This window comes from Syzygium oleosum, unplaced genomic scaffold (assembly GCF_021117445.2).
Source record: "Syzygium oleosum isolate NSW1041296 unplaced genomic scaffold, Sole_v2.1 Sole_v2.12, whole genome shotgun sequence".
Lineage (NCBI taxonomy): Eukaryota > Viridiplantae > Streptophyta > Magnoliopsida > Myrtales > Myrtaceae > Syzygium > Syzygium oleosum.
The window spans coordinates 1013889-1029108 of record NW_026607496.1 but is presented as its reverse complement, the minus strand read 5'-3'; the positions used below and the strand labels follow the sequence as shown (position 1 = coordinate 1029108).

The 15220-nt window shown below is 41.3% G+C and overlaps 2 protein-coding genes across 2 annotated transcripts; both read right to left on the bottom strand.

Moving 5' to 3' along the window:
• Positions 1-5853: 5853 nt before the first annotated feature.
• On the bottom strand, positions 5854-8948 carry LOC115677192 (GTP-binding protein SAR1A-like). Its single transcript, XM_030600300.2, has 3 exons — positions 8709-8948; positions 8326-8457; positions 5854-6460 (listed from the first exon to the last, which is right to left on the bottom strand). The coding sequence occupies exons 1-3, from the start codon at positions 8835-8837 to the stop codon at positions 6137-6139; spliced, it is 585 nt and encodes a 194-aa protein (XP_030456160.2). The 5' UTR covers positions 8838-8948; the 3' UTR covers positions 5854-6136.
• A 2465-nt stretch (positions 8949-11413) lies between these two features.
• LOC115666800 (GTP-binding protein SAR1A-like) lies at positions 11414-15003 on the bottom strand. Its single transcript, XM_056316633.1, has 5 exons — positions 14994-15003; positions 14798-14910; positions 14479-14484; positions 14299-14424; positions 11414-11734 (listed from the first exon to the last, which is right to left on the bottom strand). Exons 1-5 carry the CDS (start codon positions 15001-15003, stop codon positions 11414-11416), a joined length of 576 nt encoding a protein of 191 aa, XP_056172608.1.
• Positions 15004-15220: the final 217 nt, after the last annotated feature.

Genomic DNA, 15220 nt, shown 5'->3' with positions numbered 1-15220 from the left:
TGATGGGAAAATTATCAAAACAGTCTTAACATATTGTAATTGTGTCAATTCAGTCCTAAACCTTTTGCATTTGTGCCGATTCAGTCCATTCGCAAATTTTGGCCGTCTGGCCAACACTGACGTGGCAATTTTTTAATTTTTTTTTGAGTTTATTTATTTATTTATTTATTTCTTTTCTTTTTTCCTTTTTGTTTCTTTTCTTTCCCTTTCTTTTTTTTTTCCTCCCCACATCTTCAACCTCTAACCAATCATTGGAATCGGCGATCGGCCAAAGGCGGGGGCCCGCAAGGCTCGACCTCATGAGCGACTACAACAATGAGCCTCGCTCAGCCATGGCAAGGCTTGAACTCGCCGACCACTAACGAGGTTGGCCCTCCCCCAGCGACGGCTAGGATGAGCCTTGGCGACCTCGCCAGTGGCTAGGTGAGGTCAAGCCTTGCCAAGGGCGAATGAGCCTCGCCCTTGCCAGTAACCGGCTAGAAGTTGAAGAAGACGAGGAAAAAAAAGGAAAAAAGAAAAGAATTTTTTTAAAAAAAATTACCACATCATAGTTGGCCGGCGCCGGCCGACGTCCACGCTAGTGCTGGCCGGTCAAAATTGGCCAAATGGACTAAATTGATACAAATGCAAAATATTTATGACTGAATGGCACAATTGCAATAGGTTTAGGACTGTTTCGGTAATTTTCCCGATTTACAAGCTTAAACATATTGGTGGAGAAACCACCCGCCTGGGTGGCGCTGCTGGAGCGCGCACTCTTCCTCTCGCAAAAGGTTGAGTGTTCGAATCCCGGGCGCCGCAGGGTGACTTAACCGGTGGCACGTGTGTGGTGGCTAGCACGTGTCGCCCCCAGGGTTTACTCCCCGGTTGTCGGCCGTGCGGGGGTTCTCTGGGTTACCAAAAAAAAAAAAAAAAAAAACATATTGGTGGAGAAAGATTATACATATAAACCTCGAGTGTGGAGAATGACAAGTGGGATTTGATGAACAGGAGACCGTACACGCAAAATAAATTGGGGCAGAACCCGACTCAGATACGATGTTAAAATGTCAAACTCAAATGCTTAAATTTATAAATGGAAGGAGACCCGCATCTATATAAATAACATATAAGCTCTGTATACAAGTGATACGTGATACCTTAACGACATTTTTTGGACTTTACTTATTACAAGTGGAAGAAAAATCAACAAAATTGTCTATATCATTCTCTGTTTCTTGAGTGCATTTTACATTCATTTCGAGTGTATACCTCATTGTGACTCGTCCTGATATAACCAGTTCATGACCGCATCATTGAACCACTCATTATATTGTTGTTCTTAGCTATGTCAACGGCATCTTATTTCATGGTCTTCACTTTTCTGCTCAATCTACTTTGGAGTTAATGGCTTACTTTGATGCTGATTGGGTTGGAGACTCTCTTGATAGTCGCTCTACCACCAGCTACTACTTCTTTTTAGGCAACTCATTTATCTCATGGCGTAGCAAGAAACAGACTGTTATCGCTCGATCTAGTACGAAGCTAAATATCGTGCTCTTGCTGATACGACAGTAGAATTATTATGGTTGCAATGGCTATTAGAGGACATGGGCATCCATCATAACGGTGGAACGGTACTCTAATGCGACAATCGGAGTGCTATCTAATAAGCACAAAACGATGTTTTCCATGAGTGCACCAAGCATATTGAGATATAATGCCATTTTATACATTCTTATGTGCTTCAAGGCACCATTCGTCTTATCTCCACTTCATCAGTTAATCAAATTGCTGATGTATTCACTAAGACACATCCACCATGGCGTTTTCAAGATCTTTTCTCCAAACTCCAGTTGCTTTCTTCCATGTCACCTTGAGATTGAGGGGATGTTAGAAATATATTGTCTGATTCTGAGTATTTCTCATATCATAATCTCGTTATTCTAATTGTGAGTATTTCTCACAAGCACAATCTTGTTATTCAAATTGATTGTAATTTTTATTGTAATATTATGTTACTATAGATAGCCATTCTATAAAGCCCATAAATAAGCTTATGTATAGTTCAATGAAATAAACAAAAAATTCTATAACTTTATTTTTCGCTTTACAATTATCATGGTATCAGAGCAGGAGGTTCCGATTTGAAATCTTTCCAGGCCACATTTGCCTCTCCAATTAAATATGTCAACGCTTAGTACTAGGCAAAAAGATCAGACTAAGCGTGAGGGGAGTGTTAGAATATTTAAATAATAAATTACGGCTTTATCTAATAGCTTAAGCTGTTAAAATAGTTGACAGTGGTCCTATAAAAATCTCACATCAAGAAAAATTGAGTCGTCGCTCTCCGGACAAAAGTCATATATCTGTTTATGCTTGATTTTTTATTTCGTCGGGTTAGGTAGATAATGTAAGATCAACAACCACGTCCATATCATAAAGCTAACCTACATATGCTGCGAGAAGGGCTGCATGGCATAATTACACGTAGCTGCATGAAGTGCTTAGGGCTAAACTTGAGTAGGTTCATGGCATCCTTAGATGCTGTTTGGATTGATTTATTTTTTGCTTTCATTTATAAACAATAATATCATTGAGTTATTTTTAAATTCATTTGGATATAATATAAAGTTTAGCTACACCAAATAGTTAGAACTCGTTGAAGTGGCATTTGATAGTGTTCGAAAAAACTTAACACTCTTTCTTAACTCGGAGCAGCGCCATCGCCCTTTACTAGACGCCGATATAGCTCTTACCTCACGATACAAGAGGAATCATTGCGGAGGGCAACTGTGATTGAATTAGTGATATTATTGCTCACAAGAATTGCAAACACGCCCACGGCTCTCATTGAAACGGTGACTGAGGCTGACACAGTTGGTTGGAGTGATGAGAGATTTACGATTCGAAAACTGGAGGTCACCCGTTCGAATCCAATCATTTGCATGAAAATGCTCTAATTTACGACCACTTGCGCGGCCAAGGTTTGGACTTAATTAGTTCGCATATAAAATGGCAAAGAAGGAAAATGTAGGTTCTTAATTAGAAAAACCTTTTGGCACAAATTTTCCCTCCCTTGATGTACAATAAAAGATATCCAAAGCAAAAAGTTTTTGCTTTGCTTTGGTTTTTTTTATTAACCTAGTTTTATGGAGTCATTTAAACAATATGTTCATGTGAAAAACTAAGTAGAAATTACCCAATCAATCATAAACATATTGTACGGATATCAATTCAATCATAAACTTTCTAATTTTGCCAATTCAGTCCTCAACATTTGCGAAAAATTTCCAATGTAACCCTTCCGGCCAATTCTCGCCGGAAATCACTAACGTGGTGGTGTGTCATGTGGGAAGGCCGACAACGACTGGACCGCCATGTCATCGATTTCCAGTGAAAATTTGCTGGAATACTACATTGGAATTATGCGCAAAGGTTCAGGAATTGAAAAATCTTGAACATTTAGGACTCCGTACAATAAGTTTATGACTAATTGGATAATTTCTCCCGAAAAACTGTTTTTACGCTTCAAATGAATAACAAAAAACTGTTCAAATTGTATCTTATTCATTTCCGCCCTTTCTTATGGGGGGCAGGGAAGCTGGCTTTTTTTTTGTTTAAGACAATAACGAAATAACCTAACCTAATTAAAGCGTAAGGAACAAACCGTGCCGTCCTTGGATGGTCCAAAATGCTGTTATCAAGCACAAATGCATGCAATCTTTAGTGCCAAATCTTGGTCGCACGTCATTAAATCCTTTTTTTTCCCTTCTATTTTTGCGTTGCCACTATCTTTCTATGGGCCCAAAGATTCACCAACTTTGACATTCACCAAACGCTATCTTTCCACTTTAGGGGTTGGACGTCCCCGTCTCGAACTAACATTAATGTCCGACAAGAGGAAGAAGATTCACGAGCAGAGCTATCGAATTCGACCGCGCATGCCCCAATCCGGCGATCCCCACTTGTGCAGGTCGATTCGAGTGAAAAAAGCAGCAAAGTGGAATTAAGTGTGTACTGTCGTAATTGAATTCTTGCTACTTATAGCTAGATTACACAGAAGTGTCGGGTCACGTCTATGCAAATCCTTTGAGAGTAGAGTGTAAGACAAGTCCCTCATCAATTGATCGCCCCGAAGGCTATGTCCAATGTAGATTTGCTACTTAGGGTGCGTTTGGCAACACTTTGCCAAAAGCCCTTTGGGCTCTAAAGTCTTTGATGACAATGCAAATGATATTCGGCAAAATTTTTGAATAACTGCATTTTCCAAAGGCCTCTAAAGACCTTTAGCCCAAGGTAGGTCCGGAGATGCTTTGAGTTTTGAAAAGTTTAGGATTGAATTAACTATCGTATAATAGGTTTGGACTTTTTGGATAATTTTTTGCGAAATACGAGATATATGTGTATTTAATAAAAACAATTTTTCTTCTTACTCGTTTATACCCTTATTTTTTTTCAATTTCTAAACACACAAAAGGATATGCATGTTATAGTGTATTCTTTTTTTTTCCTTTTCCGTTGCTAACATCCAAGCAACATTATAGCTCAATCCTTTCAAATCTTCTCTTTTTACTTCCCCGTGATTGCTTAAATCCTTTCTTTTCCTTTCTCGTTACCCCTGTCAAATATAATATAAGGGTTGCATAAAAACGTAACACCTAAAACCCTCGATAGATATAGATGCCTTAACTTAGACACTACTCAAGCAATTAATGAAGCTTTCCATGTGAAATTTTCAGAATCAATTACGTAACTCCTACTATTTCTTTATTATCTAGTTATAATGAGTTACAATATAAGTGAATTTTCTAAACGAGATTTAATGTGTGGTTTAGGAAAGTAATTGTAGTCAATATACTATACTATTGAGTGTGATTTTCTTGTTGACATTGTTTTAAGTTCCGTTTTAATTGTAGTCAGTATATATACCAATTGCATTCTAAAGTCTGTATCAACTTTGTTCCAAGTATTCCTTGCACAGTTATATTCAATACATCTAAAATATCTAGCTTTACTTGATAAATTTTATAGAGTACTATAATATTGTATTTTCAAATATTGTTGAAATTGTCTTATTTTTATATTCTTTTTGCCCAATGCACAAGTTGCCATTTAGGCTCATAACATTAATTTAAAAAAGTCACATTAAGAGAAAAATCGAAAAAGCTATTGTGCAATTGTTTCACAAAAAATGATGAAATATCCTTTAAATGTAAATGGATCGATATGAATCCACAAAGGTTGTGAAGGGTTTTTTGTTAATTTGAACAGAAAGTAAATGAAAAGAGAATTAAAGGTACGAAAGTAGGAGATAATTATGTCCTGTCATGTAAATTGCAAGGATGTTTAGATAAAGATTTGCAAAAGAACATTGAGTTATGTGATTGATTAGGGGTCGTTTACAATTAATACACTTGGGGTATTTATAACCCTCTACCGACTATTACATAGAACGGTTACTGAATTTGAATAAAGAAATAACAAAAAAAAAATCACACAATCTCCTATTATTTAGCAATACTTATCCACAATAAGTTATAAAAAAATCCTAAATTAGTGGCAATAATAAACATAACCATCCAGCGAAAATGTTTTTTGTCAATTGCTTACTATCGATAACTATCAATCACCTTCTCAAATTTTGATGAAGGCTTTCGTTGATAACTTTATTACTTCCTTAGCAAGTTGTCGATTCCCTTCAAATTGTCAATTGTTCCGTTCATTATTGACCACACTCTACTCCATCGACTAAGTCTAAATATTTGTCGATAACAACCAAAAGTTGATCGAACAAATCGAGCCTCAACATTTCAACATTTTTTTTTCTCACAAGTAGGTTGGTAAAAGCATTAAACATGCGAATCCAGAACATTTAATAACGTGAATGAAAGAATGTAAAGACGTATTAAGGACACCAGTCGAAAAACAGATGCGTGAATGAAATCCGAGACCTACTTCTCAAGTTTATTGCTTTTGACACCAAAAATTGAGCAAAATTCATAGACACAAAGCAAACTGCTTACTATCAAAAGCTAAATGAACTTCTACGGTTGCTTAACACTAGTTTATATGCATCTATATAGACGCGAGCGCATAAACCCGACGCCAGTTCAGCCACTTACAGCAACAAAACACACCCCAGGAAGAGAAATGCTCATTTGATGTACTGAGAGAGCCACCTGAAGCCCTCGCCGTAGCCCATCTTGCGCACGATGCTGCACATGAAGACCTCGAGAGGGCGGATGTTGGTGCCGGTGAGGTCGACATTGCCCTTCCCGGTGGTGAAGTTGGTGAGGCCCATATAGTACCGCAGTTCGTCCTCCGACGCGGCGTAAGGGATGTCGATCTTGTTTCCCAGGACGAGGAACGGGACCTTCTTCGCCAGTGACTCGTCTGTGAGGAGAGCGTCCAGCTCCTCCTTCGACTCGGCGAATCTATCCTTGTCACAAGCGTCGACTAGGTACACCACCGCATCGACCTGTATACAAGTTCCAAAGCATCCGTCATCTTCCACAAAGTGATTGTTTCACATGCTCCCATACATGTGCAGCAACAATATGAAACAATAAACATATGACGTGATCGTTTAAAGTTAAAAAATGCCAAATGTGAACGAGTGCCGGCCAGTCGATAAAGGCCACATCCCCTAGATGCTAAACTTGGGTTCCCCTATCGCGGAATCACATCGTCAGAGTGTATCCCAGAAAACGGAAATTTTTGCAGCAAGGAAAAACCAGTACCGAATACACTGGCCAAAACTTCTAGTTGATTAGATCAGATAGTAACATCTGACTTATAAACACTGCAAGTCAACCACACTGACTATATACAGTATCTTGAAAATGGAGTAGCAATGGATACAATGTTATCCGAAGAGAACTAGAAGAGGGAGAAAACCAAAATCAACAGTGTGCGAGAAAACCATCTTACAGACCACCAGATAACATGAAAACATGTCACTCGCCAACCCAGACTACTGAAAATCAGTCCCTGCAATACATGTTTCTTTTTGGCCTATATAAAGCCCCTATTGGAAGCAATGTAGAATATGAAAGATAGAAGTACAAATGGACGACGGCTAGGTTGTGGCGATCGCATAAGCATTCCATCACCTCAATCCAACAAGTCAGACCTGATCTCAAAGTAAACTAAATGTTCAATTACAGGTTGTTCTATTGAAAACAGAATGCGCTAAATAAAAACAACAGTGAACCGAAAGTTAAGAATCGGGCTTCAACATTACTCTAAATGCGCCCGACTAATTCTATGTCGACTCAAAATTCAAGAGTTCGCATGATTCATATCCAATGTCCAACGTGCTTTACCTTATAACTGTTGTAAATTTGAATGGCTTCGAATCAAAGAGCAATCAAGTCGGACTTTGAGGCGTGATATCACTTTCCTTAAGGATTTATTTGCCCCACAATTGTTGCTAATGGTCACCGGCAAAAATCCTCCAGGATACAACAAAGTCTCAAAATGAGAATACTAGATAGCAATTCTAGTATTTCTCCAGGGTCTCTCTAGGAAACAAAAGAAATGATGACTGTAGTTTTTCGAAAGAAGACTTGAAGAAATTGATCTTTTTTTCTTTCTTGCCAAAAACTGACATATATAGAAATCGGTCTTAAAGAACATTGGCAACTCTTCACGAAAGGTTGCAAAGCTAACAAAGATATTCCTTCGGAAGAAGTTGCAAACTGAATAGATGCAACCCTTCGGAAAAGATTGAAAACTGAACAAGTATAATCTCCAAAAGTTGTCTTGGAAAGACACGTGTAAAATTCGGAATAAAATAAATAAATATATATAATTCCGAATTTTCATAATTTCGAAAATTACTTAATAAACAAAAAACAACCTTTCAAATAATAAAAATTAATAAGATAACCTTACGAAATAAAATAAAAATATAAAGGGATTAGTGCTAATTAAACCGCGGCCGCGCAAGCGGGTATTGTGTGGACTAGCACACACCTCATTGTCTTCACTCTAAAGAGCAAGAAGATATTCACAGTTATAAAGTAACCCACTTTTTCTCAAAACTTTCCTATGTGGGACAAAGGAAAATGCACTATTTTGTTTGTTTTACAAAACAAACAACCAACAATAACTGTACAAGAAACACACTCACAGACAAGAATGAAGCGTTCGAAGTGTTAAGTTTAACATGATTAATCAAAAGCATCAGGCTACTCTCAGTAGGATGATCCATCCCGCATGCATCAATATGCAGAAAAGTCAAAAACTATGACAGAAACCATAATCATCCAAACGGCACGCAATTAAACGTATATCCCAAATCAGGAGCTTTCGTAGGACAGAAAAAGAGCAAAACTTCACCTTAGCGTAGTAGTCCCGCCAGACTCTACGAGCGATCTTGTGACCACCCAAGTCGAAAGCTTTGAACTTTATCCTCCCTATACTCAGTTCCTCTGAAGTCGGGAACTGGGTGGGTTGGTGCTGAGCCAAACTCTGCCAATCACAGAGCCAGACCAGAAATGTTATGCTCTTACATATACCAACTGTAGACTAAGAAATACACGATAAACCCATGCCACACAAGCGCAAGAATCATGCAATCAACTCACCAAAGAGAGGCCTCGAAAGACAAAAGGCGACGAAAAATAGAAACAGATAAAAAAAGAGATCACGATAAGACAAAAGCAACTTCAGAACTGTGAATTTCCGCCAAAGGGTGTCGCCCTGAAGCCAGATGAAAGTACCTCGTCCTTCAACATGTGAAGCAGGGTGGTCTTCCCTGAGTTATCCAGCCCCAAGAACAAGACCTTCGCTTCCTTCTGATACAAACCCAGAGACGCCAGAGCTCCATAGAACCAGTCCACCAGAAACATGGCTCCTCACTTTTCCCTTCTTTGGACGAAACCCAAGTGAAAAATCTCCCGAAATCTCAACCGACAAGAAGAAAGAATTGAGGAATGTGAGAGCTTGAAGAGAAAGGTGAGAGCGTGAAGCTTGGAGCAACTTCAGCAGGAACCCTTTTGGAATTTATACTCTCTGGTTGGATACTATCCGTGCCAACAGAGTTTACCGGCTACGCCGGTGAGACGGGTACGCATCGCATCCACGGTTGATTGCACACGTGGCGCGTTGGGAGGGGGCGGATGACCGGCTATCCGCGGTGGATGTCGAGCCTTGTCTACGTGGACGGTGCTGATTGGGTGGGTTGCGTCCCCCCGGGGGAAGATGACAGCGTGGCAGACGCGGGGAACAACGCGCGACAGTTGTCCGAGGTTACGTGGGATGCTTACGTGGAGGAACTGGAGGGCCGCGGGCGTTTGACGGGTTGTACGGTCGGGATGCGTTTGACGCTTCTGTGATCGGCGAATCGGACGGATCAAGATGAGGGGATGAGGTGTGCCTCCTTGATTGGAACGAAAAACGACAAGGTCATGAAGAAGCTTTTTCATTTTTTTTTTTACTTCCGGGCACTTTATACTTGAAAAAAATAGAAGAAGAGATTTTCAATTTAATATACCGATTATCAACACATATATAAATGAGTATTTTGAAAATCGGGAAGAACTGCGCAAATCTCCTCCTGACTTTAGGGTAGTAATGCATGTGAGACAGCTGTACGGTGAGAATGCGTTTGACGTTTTGTGATTGGTGAATCGGATGGATCAAGATGAGCACACATCTAAACTCGCAAAAAAAAGGCCAAAAAAGAAACAAGAGATTTTCAATTCAATATGCTGATTAGTAACAAATATATAGATTAGTGTTTTGAAAACCGGGGAGAATTAAGCAAATCTCCTCCTGACTTTAGGGCAATACACATGTGCGACGACCGTACATTATCTTATTGATTTTCATTTTATTATACCAGTTAACTCTCGGGTACATTCTCGGTCTACTAATGCAATGCGCATGGCTTGCAAGGGATGATGTGTATTTTCGTGTCTTTCTTTCTTTTTTTCAAAATAAATCTCTCCTTTGCCATCGACTTTAGGGAAAAAAAAAAAGGGTTAATACCATGAAAAACTCCAAACCGGTACACTTGTGACAAATTTACGCCAAGCTTTTTTTTTTTCGACCACAAGAAAACCCTCAAACTAGTATACATGTGACAAATTTACCTTCCGTTAGTTTCCGTTCAATTTTACAGTTAAATTGTTGAGTTGAATGACACGTGGCAGTTGACGAGTGTACCGATTTGGGGTTTTACCTGCGTTTGTCACGGGTGTATCCGTTTGTGATTTTTCATGGTATTAATCCAATTTCATGGAATTTAGTGTAGGGTAAATTTGTCACAAATGTACCAGTTTGGGGATTTTCATGGTCAAAAAATCAGTTTTTGGGTAAATTTATTACAAATGTACCGGTTTGGATTTTTTTGTGGTTAAAAAATCAGTTTGAAGTAAATTTGTCATGGATGTACCGGTTTAGAATTTTTCATGATATTAACCCAAAAAATAAAGAAGAGGGAGTATAATAAATTGACTAATATATCGGAAGAAGTGACTATCAATGATAGCATAATAAGCAAAGATTGTTAGGAATTCGCGGAAGTATTTGTATAGCTAATGAGATTTTTTAGAGAGAGAAAGCATAATTGAGTAGAAAAGGAAAAAGGCTTCGCTAACAAAAAGTAAAAGTCGGGCAACCAAAAAAAAATATATATATAGATTTTGAATATATTGAACGATTAACCAATGCGAGAAGATGATTGGCAATAATTGATATTTAAAAAATCGTTATTGATTCGGTTCCTCATTTTCTTGTTGAGTTGATGCTGTCGTTTCCTTTCAATTTTTATTTTTATTTTTTGGAAAAAATATTATCATTTATTTCTTGCATCGATTAACCCTTTACATATACATAACGATTAACTATTAATTTTTTTATTTGACCTTTCCGGTATTGAGACTTTTTCATTTTTATTTAATTGGTGTTTTATTTTATTTTTTTCTTCCATTTTTTTTACGTCAAAAGAAGCGTAAAAACGATATTTCCTTCGAGAAAACGAGATGAAAATGTATTTCTACCCTTTGAAAGTCACGCACACCGCACCGTGTCGACAGTTAAGAAAAAGAGGTTAACGGCTACAACAAAATGAAAGTGGAGGGGGGTATTGTGTCATGAGCATGAGTTCGAGCGCACAGGTTTGCCATAGCGAAGCTCATAGGGTTTTGTGTAAAATCTCCTAAACATTAAAATTCTTTTCATTTAATAGAGTTTTAGTCAAAGAGGTCCTTTGACAAATGAAGTGGTTTAGATGGCCGGAAAAAAAAAATCAAGAAAAGGAAAGAAAATCCCATGCATGACCCAAGAACAGGTCGGGTAACTAATGAGATGTTTCGGAGAGAAAACGCATGATTAGGTAGAAAAGGAAAAAGGCTTCGGCTATGGCAAAAAAGAAGTACAACATCCATACGACACGTTTACTAACCCCCCGCAGATCGGCTCTCTACTTGATGTACTGCGACATCCACTTGAACCCTTCGCCGTAGCCCATCTTGCGCACGATGCTGCACATGAACACTTCGAGGGGTCTAACAGTCTGATCTGCGAGATTCACTTTCCATTGGCCGGTCGTGAGGTTGGTGAGCCCGAGATGATACCGCAGCTCGTCCTCAGAAGCCGCATACGGGATATCTATCTTGTTCCCGAGCACGAGGAAAGGCGCCTTGGCAAGAGCTTCCTCTGAAAGGAGGGCATCGAGCTCCCTCTTTGATTCCGCAAACCTCTCCTTGTCGTGGGCGTCCACCAGGGATACTACTGCATCAACCTAGAGAAGAAAGTTGGGAAGATCAATCGCTTGATGCTAATCTCATTTGAAAACGTGGGCAACAAGAGCTGTCCCGAGTTAAATTTGTAAACTAGAAGACGAAAGGAGTGGAAAGTCATTGAGTCGCACAAGCCTGGGAAGGCGAACTCCGTGGCCGACGCTCTTAGTCGAAAGGCGGAGTTGGCGTCAACCCTAACTCGTCCCGAGAATCCATGGAACGAACGGATCAAGGAAGGGCTCAAACATGATCCAACCGCCAAGGCACTCCTCGACCATGCTCAGGAAGGCAAGACCCGGCAATTTTGGTGTGAAGGCGACTTGCTTTACACCAAGGGACAACGGTTGTACGTTCCCCTCCATGGGAAGCTAAGGAAGGAAATCCTACGAGAGTGGCACGATTCCAAATGGGCGGGTCATCCGGGGATCCACCGCACTACGGCGCTTGTGGAGGATCGATACTTTTGGCCTCACTTGCGCAACGACGTTGAGGCATATGTACGGACATGTCTTGTATGCCAACAAGACAAGCTTGAACAACGGTCGTCGGCGGGGCTTTTGGAGCCACTTCCCATCCCGGAGCGTCCATGGGAGAGTGTCTCCATGGACTTCATTGTCAACTTGCCAAAGTCCGAAGGGTGTCGGACTCTTATGGTCGTGGTGGATCAATTTTCCAAGTACGCGACGTTCGTGCCCGCATCGAAAGATTGTCCGGCCGAGGAGGCGGCCAAGTTATTCTTGAAGCACGTCATCAAATATTGGGGAGTGCCACAAACGATCGTGAGCGATCGCGACCCTCGATTCACGGATAGGTTCTGGACTAAACTCTTTAAATTATTAGGGTCGGATCTCAACTTCTTCACGAGCGTGCATCCCCAAACTGACGGACAAACAGAGCGAGTCAATGCACTCTTGGAGTTGTACCTCCGACACTATGTAAGTACGACACAAGTGAACTGGGCGAAGTTGATCGATGTAGCCCAATTCCCCTACAATCTTCAAAAGAGCGAGTCCACGAACCAAAGTCCGTTCGAGATCGCAATGGGACAACAACCACTCACTCCAAGTACGGTTGCAACGGGCTATAAGGGGAGTAGCCCATCCGCTTTCAAGTTCGCCAAGGAGTGGCATGAGCAGGCAGACTTGGCGCAAACGTGTCTACACAAGGCCTCGAAGCGCATGAAGAAGTGGGCCGACAAGAAGATACGGCACGTGGAATTCCAAGTCGGGGACTTGGTGTTGGCCAAGCTACACCTTGTGCTCCGATACAAGGACGTGCATAAAGGGCTTATACGTCACTATGAGAGGCCATTCCGAGTGTTGCATCGAGTCGGGAAGGTCGCATACAAACTGGAACTCCCACCAAAGCTTAAGGTACATTCGGTATTCCATGTGAGTATGCTTAAACCTTTCCGTGTAGACGAAGAGGACCCGGATTGAGGGGAGTCGCAACGGGCACCGCTAGGAGCAAAGACCTCCTATGATCAAGACGTCGACTTCATCATGGCGGATTGAGTCATACGGAAGAGATATCGTGCGCCGAAGCGAGAATACTTGATCCGATGGAAGGGTCTTCCGGAGAGTGAAGCAAGTTGGCAGCCCGAGGAAGCTCTTTGGCAATTCAAGAAACATATCGATGCTTTCCATGCCGAAGACGCAACGAGGGCGTCGCCCAAATAGGTGGGGGAGAATGTCACGGCCCGAAGAATTGGATCGTTCCTGAGGTTTTCTGGACGATGGACCGTGACCGACCCTTGGACGAGAAGGCGGGCCCCGAGTATTCTAATACTAGGGTTTTCTTGATGTCTTCTAGAATATTCCTGGGGGCGGGCGATACGGTAATTGTACCCTTCCGTAATAAATGCAGTAGGTGGGGTAGTTGGGGGAGTACGATCTCGACCGTTGAGATCGGGGAGAGATCTACGGATACGGTCAGCCCGATACTTGTATATAATGGGGTCTCCTCCCCTCATTTGATCATCTCTCATTTCCAAGAAGCAATACAAAGTTCAGAGCTTCTCTCTTTAGAGTTTCTCTCTCTAAAGTTCTTGCGAGTGTGAGTGTGGAAAGGCTTACTTGGGGAGAAATTCCTAAGGCCGCACGGATGTGGGAACGCTAGATCGATCGACCCGTGACACATGACTAATGTAGTCGACAGATAAATCCTTTTTTCACGTGCACATAGTTACATTTAAGTTTAGTTTCATGATGGTAACATGCTTGACCCTATCGACGCTAGCTTAAGATCACTAAAAGTTCCAGCATTCTATCTGCTGCATCCAGCGGTCATGGTCGCAGAGGACCGCCTTTTAACCCAGCAAAGAACTCTCTTCGCCGATATCACTTTCATTGGCTGAAGGAAAAGTTTTTCCCGTTTTCCAAACTCATGGGGCAAAAAAGCATCCGACTCCTCTCGGCAGGACGATCCACCCCGCATGCATCATTTTGCGCATAAGATTTAGAAACTATCACAGAATCCGCAAATGAATCAAACAGAAGGCACGCAATTAAAGGGGCATCCCACATCCGGAGCTTTCAATGAGGAGAGAAAAAGAGCAAAACTTCACCTTAGCATAGTAGTCCCGCCAGACCCTACGAGCGATCTGGCAACCACCCAAGTCGAAAGCTTTGAACTTCATCTTCCCTACACTCACTTCCTCTGAAGTCGGGAACTGGGTGGGTTGGTGCTTCATCTTCGCTACACTCACTTCCTCTGAAGTCGGGAACTGGGTGGGTTGGTGCTGAACCAATCTCTGCCAATCGCAGAACCATATCAGAATTGCTCAGCTTACGTTCAATAAGCGCGCGTCCTCCTATGAACGTGCTACATAAACGCACTGCAGCAAGAAATACACGATAAACCGATAGCACACAAGCGCAAGAGTCATGCAATCAGCACACAGGGGACGAAATGAAGAGAGGCCTCAAGAAACAAAAGGAATCAATGACGAAAATAAGAATGGATTGGAAAGAGAAATTCTCAGATCATGATAAGAGAAAAGCAACTTCAGAACTGTGTATTTCCATCGAAGGGAGTCTCTATGAAGTCAAACGAAACGAAAGTACCTCATCCTTCAACATGCGAAGCAGAGTGGTCTTCCCTGCATTATCCAGTCCTAAGGCGCCAGAAACCCAGAGAGCCAATCCACCAGAGACATCACTCCTCTGTTTTTCTTCTTCTTTACAGCCGAAAACAAGAAAGATTTATGAAAGGTGAGTGCTTGAAGGTTTGAAGGCCACTTTCTTTAGCTGCAGCAGCAGCCTGGAACCATTTTTTTTCAAATTTATGCTCTCTGTTCTATCGTTTTGGCACGAACGGTCGACGTCGTGATCTTACGCTTTAGTTGAGGAATTGGAATTTGGCAGGTACTAGACAGATGTACAGTGAGGATTGTCTTGTCGAATCGGAGGATGTGCTTGTCGAATCGGACGGATCAAGATTAATGGCAAGACGAAGGCCGTGTTTGGACTTCGGGATACCTTTAGGCT

Coding starts and splice junctions, on each gene's coding strand:
- LOC115677192 (XM_030600300.2), bottom strand. CDS start 8,837: ATGTTTCTGGTGGACTGGTTCTATGGAGCTCTGGCGTCTCTGGGTTTG. Junction 8,458..8,708: donor TTCACATGTTGAAGGACGAG/GTACTTTCATCT, acceptor TGTGATTGGCAG/AGTTTGGCTCAGCACCAACC. Junction 6,461..8,325: donor GGCGGGACTACTACGCTAAG/GTGAAGTTTTGC, acceptor ACTTGTATACAG/GTCGATGCGGTGGTGTACCT.
- LOC115666800 (XM_056316633.1), bottom strand. Junction 11,735..14,298: donor GGCGGGACTACTATGCTAAG/GTGAAGTTTTGC, acceptor TTTCTTCTCTAG/GTTGATGCAGTAGTATCCCT.